Source organism: Mobula birostris, chromosome 18 (assembly GCF_030028105.1).
Source record: "Mobula birostris isolate sMobBir1 chromosome 18, sMobBir1.hap1, whole genome shotgun sequence".
In the NCBI taxonomy this organism is placed as follows: domain Eukaryota; kingdom Metazoa; phylum Chordata; class Chondrichthyes; order Myliobatiformes; family Myliobatidae; genus Mobula; species Mobula birostris.
The window spans coordinates 67,525,416-67,546,188 of record NC_092387.1 but is presented as its reverse complement, the minus strand read 5'-3'; the positions used below and the strand labels follow the sequence as shown (position 1 = coordinate 67,546,188).

Here is a 20,773-nt window from a genome sequence, read left to right as displayed (position 1 = left end):
TGGTAGGCACAACGCTTTACACTAGGTGACCTGTGTTCAATTCCCACCGCTGCCTGTAAGAAGTTTGTACATTCTCATTGGGATTGCATGGGTTTCCTCCAGGTGCTCTGGTTTCCTCCTACATTCCGAAGGCATACTGGTTGGTAGATTAATCGGGCATTGTAAGTTGTCCTGTGATTAGGCTAGGACTAAATCGGGGCATTTCCGGGTGGCACAATTCAAAGGGCTGGGGGGGTTTGTTCCCCACTGTATCTCAATAAAAAAAAAATATGTATTTCACTTCTCGCCCTAAACCTATGAACTCTAGTTCTAGTCTCACCCAATCTGATGGGGAAAAGCCTGAATTCATTCACCCTGTCTGTGTCCATCATAATATAGCACGCCTTATAAAATCTCCCCACATTCTCCTGCATGCATTCCCCTTATCTATATTCTTCATCTCTTCCCTGATCTTGTACCTCCTCCTAATGAGAAGAGGGCATGTCCTAGGTGATGGGGTTCCTTAACGATGGATGCTGCCTTTTTTGAGGGTGTCCTTGATTCTGGTGAGGTTTGTGCCATTGAAGGAGCTGGCTGAGTTTACAACTTTCTGTAGCTTATTTCGATCCTGGGCAGTAGCCACCCACCCACCCACCCACCTCACCCCATACCAGATGGTGATCCAGCCAGTTAGAGTGATCTCCATGGTACAGCTATAGAAATTTACCCTCATCTGGGCTTTTCTCATGTGTTTTTTCTGTGTAAAAGAATTTTCCCTGTACATCTCCTTTAAACTTTACCCCTTCTCACCTTAAACCTATCCTTTCTAGGACTTGACACTTCTACCCTGGGGAAAAAAAAGCGCTACCTGTGTCTCTCAGTGCCTTATATAGTTCTATCAGGTTGTCTGACAGCTTCTACTGCTCCTTTGAAAACAAACCACGTTTCTCCAATCTCTCCTTATAACGAATACTCGCCAATGCAGGCAACAACATGGCTGCACCATTTTGTGGGACAGAAACTGCAACATGGTAACGTCTGGGTGCACCATTGTATGGGACGGAAAGTGCAAGGCATCAGACCTTAAGAGGATAGCAAAAACCACCAAGAGGATCACTGGGGTGTCTCTACCCACTAGGTCAGACATTTACTGGGAGTGTTGCAACACATTGTTAAGGATCCCTACCACCCATCCCACAATCTCTTTGACTCACTGCCGTCAGGAAGGAGGTAGAGGAGCATCAGGACGGGGATTGCCAGACTGGTTAACAGCTTCTTCCCTCAATTCGTGAGACTGAGGTCTCGTCACTAAGACAGCAAGCCATTTAATGTTTACTGTACTGTGCACTACGTGCATTTTGAATTCTATTTCATTAACTTATTTATGGTAATATTTTGTTTTTGTGCTGTGTGGGATATACATTTTGTGGGTGCACCATAGTCCATTTTCATTTGGTTGTATTCATGTATAGTCAGTTGACAATAAACTTGAATCTGAATTTGAATATGGCCTTATCAATTGATACAGGTGCATCCATAACTTTGCAAACTTTTATACTCTACACCATGACTGATGAAAACAAGCATGCCATATGCTTTCTTTACCACTCAATACACGTTAGCCACTTTGATGCAGTTATGCCCTTGCACCCCAGATCCTTCTGGGCAGCAGTACTCCGAAGGGTCCCACCATTTACTATCCTCTTTCCTCATGCATTTGACCTCCTAATGTGCAACAGCTTCCACTGGTCTGCATTAAAACTCCAGCTGTCACTTCTCTGCCCAACTCTCCAACAGTCCACACTTTAGAACCAGAGATCCCAAGTTTGGTCACACCATGTGTGGGAACAAACTGCAAATGCAGTTTGAACAATCAATTCCATGCTCCGATGTTTAGTAAAAAGATTTCCCTTACTGTGGCATTTTTCAAATGTCAGGAAAGCTCACCCATGCACCCTCGTGTTCTGAAGGAAGTAGCTGTGGAGATTGTGGAGGCATTAGCGATGATCTTTCAAAAGTCAATAGATTCTGGCATGGTTCCGGAGGACTGGGAGATTGCAAATGTCACTCCGCTATTTAAGAAGGGGGCAAGGAAGCAAAAAGGAAATTATAGACCTGTTAGTTTGACGTCGGTGGTTGGGAAGTTGTTGGAGTCGATTGTCAAGGATGAGGTTACAGAGTACCTGGAGGCATATGACAAGATAGGCAGAACTCAGCATGGATTCCTTAAAGGAAAATCCTGCCTGACAAACCTATTACAATTTTTTGAGGAAATTACCAGTAGGCTAGACAAGAGAGATGCAGTGGATGCTGTATATTTGGATTTTCAGAAGGCCTTTGACAAGGTGCCACACATGAGGCTGCTTAGCAAGATAAGAGCCCATGGAATTACAGGAAAGTTACATACTTGGATAGAGCGTTGGCTGATTGGCAGGAAACAGAGAGTGGGAATAAAGGGATCCTATTCTGGTTGGCTGCCGGTTACCAGTGGTTTTCCACAGGGGTCTGTGTTGGGGCCGCTTCTTTTTACATTGTACATCAACGATTTGGATTATGGAATAGAGGGCTTTGTGGCTAAGTTTGCTGACGATACGAAGATAGGTGGAGGGGTCGGTAGTGCTGAGGAAACGGAGAGTCTGCAGAGAGACTTGGATAGATTGGAAGAATGGGCAGAGAAGTGGCAAATGAAGTACAATGTTGGAAGGTGTATGGTTATGCACTTTGGCAGAAAAAGTAAACGGGCAGACTATTATTTAAATGGGGAAAGAATTCAAAGTTCTGAGATGCAACGGGACTTGGGAGTCCTCGTACAGGATTCCCTTAAAGTTAATCTCCAGGTTGAGTCGGTAGTGAAGAAGGCGAATGCAATGTTGGCATTCATTTCTAGAGGAATAGAGTATAGGAGCAGGGATGTGATGTTGAGGCTCTATAAGGTGCTGGTGAGACCTCACTTGGAGTACTGTGGGCAGTTTTGGTCTCCTTATTTAAGAAAGGATGTGCTGACGTTGGAGAGGGTACAGAGAAGATTCACTAGAATGATTCCAGGAATGAGAGGGTTAACATATGAGGAACATTTGTCCGCTCTTGGACTGTATTCCTTGGAGTTTAGAAGAATGAGGGGAGAGCTCATAGAAACATTTCGAATGTTAAAAGGCATGGACAGAGTGGATGTGGCAAAGTTGTTTCCCATGATGGGGGAGTCTAGTACGAGAGGGCATGACTTCAGGATTGAAGGGCGCCCTTTCAGAACAGAAATGCGAAGAAATTTTTTTAGTCAGAGGGCGGTGAATCTATGGAATTTGTTGCCACGGGCGGCAGTGGAGGCCAAGTCATTGGGTGTATTTAAGGCAGACATTGATAGGTATCGAGTAGCCAGGGCATCAAAGGTTATGGTGAGAAGGCGAGGCAGTGGGACTAAATAGGATAAAATGGATCAGCTCATGATAAAATGGCGGAGCAGACTCGATGGGCCGAATGGCCTACTTCTGCTCCTTTGTCTTATGGTCTTATGCCGCTGCTTTCTAAGGAGGCTGAAGAGAGCTGGACTTTGCCCATCTCCTTCTACAGGCTTGCAGTAGAGAGCATCCTGACAAGCTGCATCAGAAACTGCACTGCACCGGACAGGACAGCTCGGCAAAGGGTGATCGAAACTGCCCCATGCATGAGCAGCACCAGCCCATCCACCATCAAGGACGTACATACAGAAAGGTACCAGGAAAAAAGCAGCAACAAACGATCCCACCCACCCTTCTCATGTTTGTCCCACTCCCATCAGGGAGGAGGCTGCATAGCATCCACGCCAGGACCTCCATACTCAAAAACAGTTACGTACTTTCCCCAAGCAGTAAGGCTGAGCAGCCCCTCCACACCCTCAAACCAACACTACTGTATTTTTTCCGGTCACCTTACGCATATTACATCGTCACTTTATAGAAATACAATCTATGTAAATAAAATATTTCATGTAGTTATATTTATTGTGTTTTTATTACTATCATGGTGTTCTTTATCTTTTTTTTGTGCTGCACCGGATCCAGAAGAACAATTATTTCGTTCTCCTTTATGCGTGGGTACTGGAAATGACATTAAACAATCTTAAATCTTGAATCTTGCGTCACGCAAATAATGTTAACTACCCTAGGGATTGGATTAAAATTCAACGATGTTCGAATAAAATAACCTTTGCATTAATAAATACGGGTTGCATTAATTAATAAAAGTTTGCATTGTTTGCTTCTGTGCCGGCTTCCCACTTTAGTTCCGAGAACACCTGTTACTTCCGCTGGGGTGAAGCGCCCGCGAGCGTTGCCTTGGCTGTTTCTTTTCGACGGTGCTTTACGATCGTGATCCTGCTTTGCGGCAGCGGGGCGAGGGCCCGTCCGGGGCGTTTTGCGGCAGTGTGTCGGCAGATGGCGGCGAGCGGAGGGATGCAGGCCCGGGTGGCCCAGCTGCTGGGCGGCGGGCGCGGCGGGGGGAAGCCCGTGCTGAGGCCCAGTAGACCGCTGGTACTCGCCGACGAGGTGGCGAACCGACGGAGCCGTCTGGGCGGTGAGTGGGCCCGGAATAAGAGGGAGAGGGGAAGGACAACGGTAGGGGTAGTGGGGAGGGAATGGGATGGGGATGGCGATGGCGATGCAGGGGGAGAGGAGGAGCGGATAGAGGGATAGAGAGTGGGTGTAGGGTGGAGAACAGGGGATTGGGTAGAGGGGTGAGGTTAGCAGGGGAGGGGAGTAAGTTAAGGGGAAGATGGGGGGAGGCTCAAGCAAAATTAACCCCAAGATTACTAGGATAGATGACTTGAAGCTGAATGTAGGTGGTAGGTTTACAATTACAGCATTCCCGAGGTGGTGCAAGGGAGGGTGAAAGAAGAGGAGGAGGAGACGTGATTGAAAGTGCATTCCACCTGAAGAATCTGGATTCTGGGTTATTCAACTTCACTTAAAAATCAGATTTTCTGATCACTTAGATTATAAAGCTATAAAACGTAGGAATGGAATTTGCCCATTCGGCCCATTGAGTCTGCTCCACCATTCCATCATGATTGATTCATTTCCTCTCTCAACTCCATTCTCCTACCTTCCTGTGATAACCTTTGATGCCCTGACTAATCAATAACCTATCAACCTCTGGTTTGAACATACCCGGTGAATGGGCCTCTGCTTATTTCTGTTTAATCTGTTGTGCGGTCTTCCATGTTACAACAGTAAGTTCTTTTCCTGTGCATCTGCCTGTCTCTACAGCATGCAGGATGTAAAAATGTTTGCCATTTCTGGTCAGTTATGAAAAATATGGCAAGTCCTTAGGTCAGGCTGATTCAGGACTTGATAGTTTTGATGCCATGTTTGTGTTACCAAGCATAAGGTGAGATGAAGGATTGCTGTCAGTGGCTATGGGAGAAGGTGATGCTTGAAAGGGGCAGGTGATGTCTAAGGGATGGAAAGCTGGTGGGATTGTCTGGGAGAGGAGATGGGAAAACTGCTAACGTGTGTTTGCTTGGGGCGAAATGTAATACCTTGTATGGCTGGTCCAAGTGTCTCCCTGGGACCAGATTCTGGACAATAGCCTATTTGAGATTTTTATGCCTGTATTTGGATTAGGTCTATTATGGAAAATTTCATACATATGTAAAGGCTTTCAGTTTTTTTTACCTGAACTGATCTCTAACTGTCTCACACTCCAGTATCCTGTGGTTGCTAAGACACAGGGTATATTTAAAGCAGAGGTTGATACGATCTTGTTTAGTCAGGTGTTAAAGGTTATGAGGAGAAGGGAAAGGAATAGGGTTGAAAGGGATAATGTCACTCCACTCTTCAAGGAGGGAGAGAGACGGAAGAAAGGAAATTATAGGCCTGTTAGTCTGACCTTATTGGTTGGAAAGGTGTTGGACTCAATCGTTAAGGATGTGGTTTCAGGATACTTGGAGGCACATGATAAAATAGGCCGTAGTCAGCATGGTTTCCTCAAGGGAAAATCTTGCCCAACGAATATGTTGGAATTTTTTGAAGAAATAACAAGCAGGATAGACTAGGGGGAATCAGTGCATGTTGTGTACTTGGATTTTCAGAAGGGATTTGACAAGGTGCCACACATGAGTGCTTAACAAATTAAGAGCCCATGGTGTGAAAGGAAAGACACCAGCATGGTTGAAGCATTGGCTGATTGGCAGGAGGCAAAGAGTGGGAATAAAGACAACCTTCTCTGGTTGGCTGCCAGTGATTAGCAGTCTGTGTTGGGACTGCTTTTTACGATATATGCCAGCGACTTTGATGATGGCTTTGTGGCCATGTTTGCAGATGATATGAAGATAGGTGGAGGGGCAGATAGTTTTTATGAAGAAGAGAAACTACTGAAGGACTTAGATTAGTAGAATGGGCAAAGAAATGACAGATGCAATACAGTGTCGGGAAGAGCCCCCTTTGGTAGAAGAAAGAAAGATGTAAACTATTTTCTAAATGGAGAGAAAATTCAAAAATCTGAGGTGCACAGGGGCTTGGTAGTCCTTGTGCAGGATTCCCTACAGGTTATTTTGCAGGTTGAGTCGGTGGTGAGGAAGGCAAATGTGAGGTTACCATTCATTTCGAGAGGACTAGAATATAAAAGCAAGGATGTATTGTTAAGACTTTATAAAGCACCAGCAGGGCCTCACTTGGAGTATTGTGTACATTTTTGGTCCCCTTATCTAAGAAAGGATGTGCTGATACTGGGGATGGTTCAAAGGGGATTCACGAAAATGATTCCAGAATTGAAAGACTTGTCATATGAGGACCGTTTTGATGGCTCAAGGTCTCTACTCATTGATATTCAGAAGAATGAGGGGTGACCTGATTGAAACTTAGTTCAGTTGTTCGTCCATCGTTGACGTCGATGAGGACCTCGACACCATTATTGATGGTGTCGAGACTAGCGCGTGATTTGGATTTAAGTGAGGGAGAGTTGCGCAGCGTCAGCCTCACTCTCTCTTCCCAATTCCCATCTGGGTCCAGTGGCAAGACAGAGTCTAGACGGCTGGAGATGGGACTAGGCGCAGTGGATGACCAGGACATCTTCTGTGTCTTGTCCTGCTCTACACGTTCCATGACGCTTGCAGAGACTGCCTTCTTGACTGTTGGACCTTCCATTGGTCTTGTCCGCTCAATCCGCCAGGGTCTGTCTTCACATGCTGGGATAGACAACTCCCTATCTCACCGAGGGTTTGAGACCCGTCGGCTACCCTCACCTGGTTTAGCCAGCTTGTCGAAGCTGTTGCCCAGGGTGTGGCCGCTGTCACATGCAAACAGCTACGGGGAGCCACAGGTGAGAGCTGAGTGCCAGGTGGGGACCAAAGGTGGACTAACTGCCCTGAAGAGGACGCGACATGTTCCCCCACCAGAGGCGCTACCCCTCCCTGACACCCCATACACCCCGATTGAAACTTAGCGAATGCTGAAAGGCCTTAATAGAGTGGATGTGGAGAAGATGTTTCCTATAGTGGGGGAATCTAAGACTAGAGAATAGAGGGTGTCCTTTTGCAACAGATATGAGGAAGAATTTCTTTAGCTAGAGAGTGGTGAATTTGTGGAATTCTTTGCCACTGGCAGCTGTGAAGGCCAAATCTTTATATTTAAGGCAGAGGTTGATAGATTCTTCATTGGTCAGGCATGAAGGGATACGGGGAGAAGGCAGGATATTGGGTCTGAGAGGGAAAAAGAATGAAATGTTAGAGCAGGCTCGATGGGCCAAATGGCCTAATTCTGCTCCTCTGTCTTATGGTCTTACCCTGTACTGTATAAACATACGATTGTCTCTCCATTATTCTGTAATTAAGTTGTCCGCATTCACTTAAAAGACGGCATCATTTAATGATCACCTCCAGTGCTCTGCCATCTAAAGTAATGACCCTTCTACATTTTTACATTTTCCTTAGATATTCATTTTCAATGAAATTATAATTTAATAATTTTCAGAGGCAACATGTCTAACGGAGATGACGATAATGATGGCGTGCTGGAAACAGAATGATTTCAGTGAGGTAGCCTGTGCCAAGGAGATCCAGGCATTCCACCAGTGTGCAGCCAAAGCAGAGGTAAAGCTAATTTTAGATTGTGTATGCTGCATTTAATGTATGTGAGCTTAGAGTAAAGCTGTCAGTAACTCCTAATTTCACTGGGAGAAGTGGGTTTGGTACAAACGTCCTTCCGGTCTCTCCTGGTGATACTGCTATAAGGAGCGAAGAGCTTGAGGGTCTGTAATATGGATCAACCCCAGCTGGATAGGATTCGACATTAGAGAGAGTTCAGAACAACTCCTATGTAAAAACCTAGCATTCTTTGCATCATGCTTTATGGAGCTCCTTTTCTAATTTATTTATTTAGATTACAGGGGTTCTAGCCCTTTTATGCCATGAACCAATACCATTAAACAAGGGGTTGTGGAGCCCAGATTGGGAAGCCCTGATTTAGAGATTCAAAATGAAACAGATCCTTCCAGTCCAATGAGTCGCGCTGCCCAGCAACCCACCTATTTAACCCTAATCACAGGACAATTTACAATGACTAATTAACCTACTAACCAGTACGTCTCTGGACTGTGGGAGGAAACCAGAGCACCTGGAGGAAACCCATGCATATCACGGGGAGGACATACAAACTCCTTACAGATGACATTGGATCCCTGACGCTCTGAGCTGTATTAGCATTTTTATTGTCTTTTTTATTGTTCATATTATAGTTCTATAGTACCATATAGAGTCCACAGTGATCTCGCATACAAAGAAAGGCCCCATCAAACCCCCTCACAATCAGTGTAACTTACTGGTGTATTTTATCTAGTCTCATCCATTGGTTTGCTCTCCATGTCATTGAAAATTAAAGTGAACACCATCACTGGAGTTAAGTGGAGGAGAGATCTCATTGTATTCTATTGAATATTGAAAGGCCAAGACAGATTGGATGTGGAGAGGATGTTTCCTATGGTGGGTGAGTCTAGGACCAGAGTGCACAGCCTCAGAATAGAGGGACGTCCATTTAGAGTAGAAATGGGAAACTTCTTTAGCTAGAGGGTGCTGAACCTGTTGAACTCATTGCCCTAGACGGCTGTGGAGTTAAGTCATTAAGTATATTTAAAGCTGAGGTTAATAGTCAGGACATCAGACGTTATGGAGAGAAGGCAGAAGAATGCATAGTGATTGAGAGGTATAATAAATCAGCCTTGATGGAATGATGGTGCAGACTCGATGGGCTGAAAAGCCTAATTTTGCTTTTATGCCTTATGGTCTAAATCTGCGAGCTATTTGTTTACATAATGGTAGCTCCGTTAATGTAGCTGCCAAACCAAAAGAGTTGGCGCTGTTAGTGACCCTATGAATTTGTTATATCTGCATGACTCCAATAGTGTTTGTTCCATAAGTCAGGATGTGTATTCAATCCTTTATTAGCAATTAGCAAACATACAATCTTGGAAGTGATGAAGCCTACGTGTACCCAACTGTAAGCTAAGTGTAACTGAACAGTCAACGAAAGATATGACCTCTTTCGTCCCCTAGCTAGTACAAACTGCAACGTACAAAGCTCAAGTATGTGCCTTATTCTCTTTGCTTTTATCACAACCACACTTATGTAACTATAAAGACCATAAGACATAGGAGCAGAATTAGGCCATTCAGCCCATTGAGCCTGCTCTGCCATTCCATCATGGATTCCACTTAAACCCATATACCTTACTTCTTGCCGGGTCCTTTGATGCCCTGACCGATCAGGAAATGATCAACTTCCACCTTAAATATGCACACGGACTTGGCCTGCTTTGTTCTGAAGGGTCGCCCCTCAATTCTGCTGTCCCAAAGCTGTCAAATGCTCCTCATATGTTAACCCCTTAATTCCTAGAATCATCCTTGTGAATCTCCTTTGGACTCTCTCCAATGACAACACATCCTTTCTGAGATATGGGGCCCAAAACTATTGACAATACTCAAAAGTGCGGCCTGACGTGCCTTATTAAGGCTCCGCATTTATCTCTTTGATTTTATATTCTATTCCCCTTGAAATAAATAGCAACATTGCATTTGCCTTCTTTACCACAGACTCAACCTGTAAATTAACCTTCTAGGAGTCTTGCACGAGGACTCCTCCCCATTTAGATAATAGTCCACACTATCATTCCTTTTACCAAAATGCATTTTGATACATTTCCCGACACTGTATTCCATCTGCTACTTTTTTGCCCATTCTTCCAATTTGTCAAAGTCGTGCTGCAGTTGCATTGCTTCTTCAGCACTATGTACCCCTCCACCTATCTTCATATCATGTACAAACTTTGCCACAAAAGTATCAATTCTATAATCCAAATCACTAACAAGCAATTTGAAAAGTAGCAGTCCCAATACTGGCCCCTGAGGAACACCACTAGTCACCGGCAGCCAATCAGAAACGGCCCCTTTTATTCCCGCTCACTGCTTCCTGCCTGTGAGCCATTCCATATCCATACCAGTATCTTTCCTGTAATACCGTAGGATTTTATCTTGTTAATCAGCCTCATGTGTGGCACCTTATCAAACGCCTCCTGAAAATCCAAGTAAGTGACATCCACTGTCTCTCCTTTGTCCACCCTGTTTGTTACTTTCTCAAAGAACTCTAACAAATTTGTCAGGCAAGATTTCCCTCAACAGAAACCATGCTGACTTTGAGTTTTTTTATCATTAGTCCCCAAGTACCTCAAAACTTCATCCTTGATAATAGACTCCAACACTTTCCCAGTGGTGAGGTTAGGCTGACTGGCCTATAATTGCCTTTCTTTTGCCTTCCTCCCTTCTTAAAGAGTGGAGTGACATTCGCAATCTTCCAGTTCTCCGGGACCACACCAGAACCAAGTGGTTTTTGAAAGATCATGACCAATGCATCCATATCTCTTTGGCAGCCTCTCTCAGGACTCTGGGATGTAGTCCATTTGGCCCAGGTGACTTATCCACCTTAAGACTTTTGAGTTTTCCTCGCACTTTGTCCTTTATGTTGCAGTGGCACTCACTCCTGCTCTCTGGCACACTGCTGGTGTCTTCCACAGTGAAGACAGATGCAAAGTTCATCTGCCATTTCTTTGTCCCCCATTACTACCTCACCACCGTCATTTTCCAGTGGTCCAATATCAACTCTTACCTCCCTTTTACTCTATATATAACTGAAGTAAACTTTCAGTATCCTTCTTTATTTTATTGACTAGTCTGCCCTCATATTACATCTTTTCCCTTATAGGTTTTTTAGTTGCCTTTTGTTGGATTTCAAAAGCTTCCCAATCATCCAAATTCCCACTCACCTTGGCTATCTTATGTGCCCTTTCCTTGGCTTTTATGCAGTCCTTAACTTCCTTTGTCAGCCACAGTTGCCTATCCCTGCCATTTGAGAATTTACTCCTCTGTGGAACATATCAATCCTGCGCCTTGTGAACTATTCCCAGAAATTTCAGCCATCTCTGCTCTGCCGTCATCCCCACCAGTATCCTCCTCCAATTACCTGTTCAATCACCTCTCTCATGCCTCTATGATTCCCTTTATCCTATTTCGATGCAGATGCATGTGAGTTATGCATCTCTGTCAAATTGCAGTATCAATTCAATCATATTAGGATCACTGCCTCCTAAGGGTTCCTTTACGTTAAGCCTCTAATAAGATCAGGGTTACTACACAACACTCAATCTAATATAACCTTTCCCTGAGTAGGCTCAAGTACAAGCTGCTCAAAAAAGCCATCTCGTAGGTATTCAACAACTTCCCTTGCTTGCGATCCAACGCCAACCTGATTTTCCCAATCCCCTTGCATACTGAAGTCCCCCATTACAATTGTGTCATTACCTTTATTACATGCCTTTTCTAGCTCCCTTTGCAATCTTAACCCCATATCTTGGCTACTATTTAGAGGTGTATATAAGATTTCCGTAATGATTTTTTTTACTCTTGCAGTTTCTTAACTGCACCCACAAAGATTCAACCTTATCTGACCCTTTGTCTCCTCTTTCTAAAGATGTAATTCTATCTCCTACCAATAGAGCCACACCTATACCTTCCTGCCTGTCCTTTTGCTACAAAATATATCCTTTGATGTTAAAGTCCCAACTGTGGCCTGCTTTCGACCATGACTTGGTGATGCCCACAATGTCATACTGACTAGTTACCAAAATATATGCGCAACACAATACAATGCAGATTAGAGAACAGATGTATGGCTCCTACAATTTACAATGAACTGATGAAAGTATTTATGGGGATTTTGGGTGGAACCATGGTGAGGATTGCTCAGAGTTTCACCTATGGTCATTGAGCACTAATCATGCAATATGGTGACATCATAAACATGAGGGAAATCCAGGGAAACACACACAAAATACTGAAGGCACTCAGCCGCTCAGGCAGCATATATGAGAGTAATAAATTAAATTTTCTGAGCCAAGACCTTCATCAGGACTGGAAAAGAAAGGGGAAAGAAGCCGGAATAAGAACATGAGGAGGAGCAGTACAAGCTGGCAGCTGTTAGGTGGGACTAGGAGAAGGAAAGGTGGGTGTGGGAGTGAGGATGAAATATGAAGCTTGGAGGTGATAGGTGGAAAGGGTAAAGGGTTGAAGAAGAAGGAATCTGATGGGGAGGAGAATTGACCATAGGAAAAAGGAAAGGAAGAGTGGAGTGAGGGGGAGGTACTGGGCAAGTGAGGAGAATAGAGGAGTCAGAATGAGGAAGTGAGGAGAAGAGAGATGGGAGAGGGGAAGAAATTACCAGAAAGCGGAGAAATCGATGTTCCTTCTGTCAGGTTGGAGGCTACCCAGAAGGAATGAGGTGTTGCTCATCCAACATGAGAATAGCCTCACATTCTTCACTTGAAAGTTATTCTGTTGATGTTAATCCAGGGTGTTTCAGGGCTAGGTAGAGTGTGCAAACAATACAAATGCTTTTGGTGCTAAGTCAGGTCATTTCTAGGTAGATATCTTTTACCTGGAGTTTTCATTTGTAATGGGAAGTCCTAATAGTATCAAACTGACTTGCACAGTGTACCTTATATGAGTTAGTTATACTGTTGGACATAATTGCACACTTGCAAATCAAATGCTTTCTTTAGCATTCCAAGAGCAAGCAATGGCGAAGATTTATTCTTGCCAGTTTGTTATACAAGTTAAAGCTCCTAATGTGATCATCTAGGTGTCTAATGGAAATAATCTGTCTTGCAGGCTGAACGGAGAGCAAAAGCAAACATGGATGGTGTGACGCAGATGGGATTTCTGACACCTAAACAAGCCACAAAGTTGTTGCAGAGATTTCCAAACAAAACACATGTCACCTAGTATTCTGCAGGGAACCACACTGGGATTGGAAAGGCCTTTATACTCTTGTCTTTTTGACAGGTTTGCACCCAAAGGCTATTAGATCTGGGAACTGCATCAACATTTTACCTTTTTCTTTGAACTAATTGATGAACAAGGTCTGGGCATGTACCCAGCTGAGTCTGTTGGATATTTAATGTATAAATATTCAAGAAAGTGGGTCTTGTTGGATAGAAGATAAATTTATTGTAATATATGAAATACAAGTTAAATTATTTTAAATCTGTTAGTTTTGTTGATTACACATGGGGATTATTTATAATTATCTTCACAGTTTAATTTGAGAATTAGTTCACAGTTTTTTAATCAAACTCCCAAGAATAATTTCCATTTATGATGGTCCCTTTGAGGTACATTGTAAGGTCAACTATCTGATTGTACTAGGTAAGCATTCAATAGTGTTATAATAGCAGAGTAGAAGCTGATAGAGGTCTGGAGAATAGTGTTGTGAAGGAAGGTGAATCAGCCATAAGACTATAGGATACAGGAGCAGAATTAAGCCATTCGGCTCATCGAGTCTTCCCTGCTATTCCATCATGGCTGATTTATTATCCCTTTCAACACATTCTTCTGCCTTCTCCCTGTAACCTTTGACACCCCTATTTATCAAGAACCTTTCTACCCACGCTTTAAATAACTTGGCCTCCACAGCTATCTATGGCAATGAATTAACCAGATTCACCACCTTCTGGCTAAAGAAATTCCTCTTCCTCCTCTGAGGAATCATTTCAGCCTTCTATTCTGAGGCTGTGCCCTCTGGTCCTAGACTCCCTCGTTATAGGAAGCATCCTCTCCAAATTTGCTCTATCTGGGCCTTTCAATATTTAGTAGGGTTCAATAAAATCCCCCTCATTCTTCTAAATTCCAGTGAGTACAGGCCCAGAGCTATCAAATGTTCCTTGTATGCTAATCCTTCTTAGAAAATAGTCTATACCTTTGTTCTTTCTAGCGGAGTGTACAACGATACACTTCAGCACGTTATATTCTGTCTGCCTCTTTGATCATTCTCCGAATGCATGATGGAATGGTGGAGCAGACTCAATGGACCAAATGGCCTAATTCGGCTCCTGTGTAAAGATGCATAAGAATTATCTAGACTGATGTTACTCTATCCTTGTTCACACCCCACTTATGTCTCATTAGCTGATCAGAATCTCTTTGCTGGGATATTCCATCCAAACCACTTCACACATTTTCATATTTCCTTACTGTCAAAGTATCAAGCAACTGAAGTATGCTGGCATTTGCAGAAATGTTGCTGTGCCAAAAACCTAGAAACTGTCCACATAAATTTGGGGAGCTAAGCTTTAAACAATGCTGGTACCAGATTTATTGGTTCATTAATATTCAGTTCAGTTCAGACTGTCTGTTATTCCAGACCCACCAGATACACTTGACTTCTGCCTGCCCTTCAAAATGCCCAGGCAAGGTGTTCAGGTCAAACCGAATTACACTCAGCGGCTATTTTATTAGGGGCACATGTGCACATCGTTAATGCAAATATCTAATCAGCTAATCATGTGGCAGCAATTCAATGCATAAAAGCATGCATTCATGGTCAAGAGGTTCAGTTGTTCAGATCAAACATCAGAATGGGGAAGAAATGTGATCTAAATGATTTTGACAATGGAATGGTTGTTCGTGCCAGATGGGATGGTTTGAGTATCTCAGAAACTGCTGATCTCCTGGAATTTCCCCACACACAACAACCTCTAGAGTTTGCGGAGAATGATGTGAAAAACAAAAGACATCCAGGGAGCGGCAGTTCTGTGGGGGATGGGGGAATGCCTTGTTAATGAGAGAGGTCAGAAGTCAGTTTCAAGCTGACAGGAAGGTGACAGTAACTCAAAATACCACATGTTCCATAAGTGGTGTGCAGAAGAGCATCTCTGAGTACAACAGATCGAACCTTAAAGTGGAGGGTCTTCAGCAGCAAGAAACCACAAACCACTCAGTGGCCACTTTATTCGGTGTCTGAGGGAGCTAATAAAGTGGTACTTGTAGACACTAACTGTTGGTCTTTCCACTGATGCTGCCTCCTCCTCTGAACAAATGTAGAAATGAAAGTTATACTTCTAAACAACTTCATTCATCAAACTCAGATCTTCCACTTTTGAGAGTAAAGGGAATTATGATCTGTGAAAGAACCTGTTTCGGGAGTTACAATTTCAATGGTAATTAGATGGTTGCAGATTATTGATTAAAATTGAAGATATTGAGTAGTTCGTGATGACATACAGAATTTCCTCAAATTCCAAATGAAATAGAGCTGCTGCCATGCCTTTTTGTGATTGCATCTATGTGTTGGGCCCAGGATAAATCCTCCAAGTTATTGATGCCCAGGAATCTGAAGCTGTTCCCCCTTTTCCACTGCTGATCCTTCAGTGAGGACTGGTGTGTGTTCTCATGACTTCCTCATCAGGAAATTCACAATCAATTCCTTGATCTTGCTGACACTGAGGATGGCTGTTGTTGCAACAACCCTCAACCAGCCAATCTATCTCACTCCTGTACACCTGAGATTCTGCCATCATTGCGTCATCAGCAAATTTGTAGATGGTGTTTGAGCTGTACCTAGCCACACAGTCGTGAGTGTAGAGAGAGTAGAACAGATATATCACAATCAGAATTAGGTTTAATATCACCGGCATATATTGTGAAATTTGTTAACCTAGTGGCAGCAGTACAATGTAATACATGATAATATAGAAAAAAAATAAGTTAATTACAGTAAATCTGGATATGTATATGTTGTGTATATTAAATAAATAAATTAAAGATAGTGCAAAAACAAATGATATAAAATGAGATAGCATTCATGGGTTCAATGTCCATTTAGGAATCGGATGGCAGAGGGGAAGAACTGTTCCAGAATCACTGACTCTGTGCCTTCAGATAGTACCCAAGGTGGAAATGACTTAACAACTTTCTGTAGCTTCTTTCAATCCTGTGCAATAGACCCCCACCCCCCATACCATACAGTGATGCAGCCTGTCAGAATGCACTCCACAGTACCCCTTTTGGGTGACAAACCAATCTCTTCAAACTTATAGTGAAATATAGCTGCTGTTTTGCCTTCTTTATAGCTGTATCGATATGTTGGGACCGGGTTAGATCCACAGAGATCTTGACACCCAGGAACTTGAAACTGTTCACTGTCCACTCCTCTGATCCCTCTGTGAGGATTGGTTCATGTTTGCTCACCTTACCCTTCCTGAAGTCCACAATCAGCCCTTCGGTCTTGCTGATGCTGAGAGCAAAGTTGTTGCAACATCAATCAACTAGTTGGCAAATCTCGCTCCTGTACACCCTCTCATCTCCATTAGATTCTACCAACAATGGTATCGGCAAATTTATAGATGGCACTTGAGCTAAGCCTAGCCACACAATCATGGGTATAGAGAGAGTAGAACAGTGAGCTAAGCACACATCCCAGAGGTGCACCAACGTTGATTGTTAGCGAGGAGATATTATTGCTAATCTGCACAGATTGTGGTCTTCCAGTTAGGAAGTCAAGGATCCAATTGCAGAGGGAGGTTCAGAGGCCCAGGTTCTGTCGCTTTTCAGTCAGATCTGTGGGAATGATGGTGTTAAACACTGAGCTATAGTTGAGGAACAGCATCCTGACATAGGTGCTTGTTTTGTCCAGGTGATCTACGGCCAGTTGAAGAGTCATTGAAATTGCGTCTGCCACGGACCCATTGTGGCGATTGGCAAATTGCAGTGGATCCAGGTACTTGCTGAGGCAGGAATTGATTCTAGCCACGACTAACCTCTAAAAGCATTTCATCACTGTAGATGTGAGTGCTACTGCGTGATAGTCATTAAGGCAGCTCGCACTATTCTTCTTGGGCACTGGTATAACTGTTGCCCTTTTGAAACAGGAACTTCCAACCCTGGCGGTAAGAGGTTGAAAAAGTCCTTGAATACCCCCACCAGTTGGTGCAAGCTTTCAGAGCTTTATCAAGTACTGCATTAGAGCCTGCCACCTTTTGAGAGTTCACCCTCCTGAAAGATTTAAAAGACTCTGACATAATTTTTAAAAAGATTTATGCAGGGGTTGCTTCCCATCTTTATTCTTCTGCCAACTTCACAAAAAATAGTTAATTTGGTCATCTTTTCCTGTGTGCTTTATGTGTTTGATTGTCACACTTTTCTACACCGCAGCAGTATGCTGGTATAGTTAATTGGATGTACTGTGCATGTAGATCAAAGTTAGAATTGCATGATGTATGCTGGATCCAAGTAAGGCATTTCTGACATGTTCCCCGAAGTCCTTCGTGTTACACTCTCATAAGTGCCTAACAGGTTCCCATTTATGTCATTCAGAAATTTATCTAAATTATATAGCAACAAGACTGATTCCAGAGAGCACAGCTGCCTATTGTTTTGCTCAGGTTTCTAATAAAGGAGGCTATCGAACTCTGAATCTGTGCCAGTTCTCAGCCCAACCTCCACTTATTTCCCTGCAGCTTATACACTTAACGCATTGCTCATTGACAACTTCCAGATGTCTGTTCACCCAAATACAGGAGGGGTGTGTTCTTACAGAAATCCAAGTAAACAGCAAGTTCTTTGGGATGTAAGCAGAATCCAGACCACTCTAAGGAAACCCATGTTAGCTTAATAAGTATATGCAAACCCTACTCAGCTGAAGGAAACCCAGATGGAGGAGTTGTACAAAAGTAGCCCATGAACAGAAAATTCTACAAAAGTAGTGGGTATGGCCCAGTCCATCATAGCTAAAGCCCTCCCCACCATTGAGCACATCTACACAGAGCGCTGTTGCAGGGAAGTAGCATCCATCATCAGGGCTCACAACCACTCAGGTCATGATCTCACGACTGCCATCAGGAAGAAGGTACAGGAGCCTCAGGATTCACTTAACCAGGTTCAGGAGCAATTATTACCCTACAAGCATTAAGCTTTTGAACCAGAGGGGATTTCTTTGCTTGCCCCATCACTGAACTGTTCCCACAAACTATGAACTCATTTTCAACAACTCTTCATCTCATGTTCTTGGTATTTACTGCTTATTGGTTTATTTATTGTCTTCTTTCATTTGTATTTGCCCAGTTTATTGTCTTTTGCACATTGGCTATCCTCCCTGTTGGTGGGGTCTTTCATGTGGTTACTGGATTTATTAAGTATGCCCACAAGAAAATGAATCTCAGGGTTGTATATGGTGAAATATATGTACTTTGATAATGAATTCACTCTGAACAAAGCCTGATGAACAGGCTATTCAGGAGTATTGTCTCTATCCCTTCCTGTGTTGGGTGAACTTGGCAGTGAAACGAGAGGATGCAATTAGTGAGAGCATACTGCAGAAAGAAACCAGCGTGTTTCACAAAAATCTACACTATATATAGAAAGGGGTGGAAGTTGCCTCCTAATGTTTGATCTTGTTTGTGTTCAAATGGGTGGATTTCCTCTTGCCATCTGAGCCATGAGATACTCTTAATTTTATGCCATTAGTATTTTAAAAATTGGACAAAAATTGCATTTTGTTTACATGTTTTGTCATCTTTGTACCTGGCATTAAATCCTGGTCCCTATTGCCATGCTGACAAATGTTGAACAATAGAAGGACAGAAACTGTTGGTTTCTTTCTACTTCCTTCTCTTCAGTGCTGAAAAGGCAAGGTTGACAGGGATCTAGTGAAAAAGATTCAACATTATAAAATGCTTGAAAGGCATGAACAGGGAGTTACCCGCATAAATGGGTAAGAGAAAAAGTTGAACCTATTGAGCTGAGAACATGGAACTCACTACCACAGGGAGTAATCACAAGGAAGAGCAGAATACATTGAAGGTGAAGCTGGATAAGCAGCAACTGGCAATTATATCACACTTTGAGAGATTTTATACTTTCGTAAAATACCAGAGCACGGAAACAGGTCCTTCAACCTATCTAGTCCATGCCAAGCTATTATTCTACCCAGTCCCATAAATCTGCACCCAGATCACAGCTCTCCATACCACTCCCATTCATGCATTTATCCACATTTTTCTTAAATGTTGAAATCAACCCCGCATGCATCACTTCCACTGGCAGCTCATTCACACTCTCACTACTCTTTGAGGTGAAGATGTTCCCCTTAAATTTTTCACCTTTCACACTTAACCTGTAACCTCCAGTTCCAGTTTCACCCAATTTCAGTGGAAAAAGCAACACACACAAAATGCTGGAGGAACTCAGCAGGTCAGGCAGCATCTACGGAAGTGAATAAGCCGTTGATATTTAAGGATGAGGCCCTTCTTCAGGACCTGGAAAGGAAGGAGGACTATATTCCATCTGGGTAGCCTCCAACTTAATTGCATGGACATTGGTTTCTCCTTCGGCTAATTTCACCCTAACCCCACTTCCCTCTTCTTCTATTCCCCACTATGTGCAAAAGGTTTTCCCTCATGTTCCCCTTAAACTTTTCACCTTTTATGCTTAACCCATGACCTCTAGTTGTAGCCCAACCCAACCTCAATGGAAAAAGCCTCTTGCATTTACTCTTCCAATACCCCTTATAATTTTGTATACTCTTTCAAATCTCCCCTCATTCTCTTACATAGAATAAAGTCCTATCCTATTCAATCTATCCCTATTACCCAGGTCCTCACGTCCTGACAACATCTTTGTAAATTTTCTCTGTACTCTTTTAATCTTTTTGATACATTTCCTGTAGGTAGGTGACCAGACTGAACACAATACTCCAATTTAGGCCTCCAATACAGCTTCAATCTGGTAAAAAGAAGAACATTTGGCCCTGACTCACGTAAGCAAATACTAGAGTCAATAACCAACACCTTGACCAAGAAGGTAGGTTTCGTGGAAGATGACAGGGAACAAATTCCCAAATTTAAGAGCTGAAGTGATGGCAGACTGTAGTGAAAATGGACAGGAGATCAGAATTGGAGGAGTACAGGTTATTGGAGAATGTAGGACTGAAAAAGGCTATGGAGTTGGAGACAAAGTAAAAGATAAAGATTAGTTCTATTTATCACATCTACATTGAAATGTGACGTTTTGCTTCAACAACCAACACAGTCTGAGGACGTGCTGGGGCAACCCACAAGTGTTCCCACACTTCTGGCATCAACATAGCTTGCCCAAATCATACTAACCCTAATAACGTGTGTCTTTTGAAAGCAGGACAAAACCCATGTGGTCATAGGGAGAATGTACAAACACCTTACAGACACCAACTGTGATTACTGGTGCTGTGAAGCATAACACCCACAGAGGAATTTTAGAATGATGAAAATTAAGTTTTTGGTTGGAAGGCTGCAACGAGTGATGCGCCACAAGGATATCTGCTGGTTCCTGTCCAGTTTATGTGGCCTATTTCTCTTCCTATGTCTTACGGTCTTCTAACTTTGGTGATGGCATAAAGGAAGTTGGGAAAGTGAATTGTGAGACAAAAGGATATTGATAGATTTGGTGAGTCGGCAAAGATTCCGCAAA

General features: G+C 43.1%; 2 protein-coding genes across 3 annotated transcripts in view; both read left to right on the top strand.

The window, feature by feature from the left end:
* Nucleotides 1-13,537, top strand: part of LOC140212194 (alpha-(1,3)-fucosyltransferase 11-like) — a 104,018-nt gene extending 90,481 nt beyond the window's left edge. The window contains exons 3-5 of the mRNA XM_072282871.1: nt 4,238-4,527; nt 7,923-8,041; nt 13,163-13,537. Coding sequence (XP_072138972.1) covers nt 4,238-4,527; nt 7,923-8,041; nt 13,163-13,276 — 523 coding nt within the window. The 3' untranslated portion in view covers nt 13,277-13,537. The remainder of the gene's footprint in view (nt 1-4,237; nt 4,528-7,922; nt 8,042-13,162) is intronic.
* Nucleotides 13,538-16,406: 2,869 nt separating this feature from the next.
* The window catches only part of LOC140212193 (neurotrypsin), a 69,296-nt gene continuing 64,929 nt past the window's right edge, over nt 16,407-20,773 (top strand). For both annotated transcript variants that reach the window (XM_072282870.1, XM_072282869.1), the window contains exon 1: nt 16,407-17,048. The gene's annotated coding sequence lies outside the window, so the exon portion shown is untranslated. The remainder of the gene's footprint in view (nt 17,049-20,773) is intronic.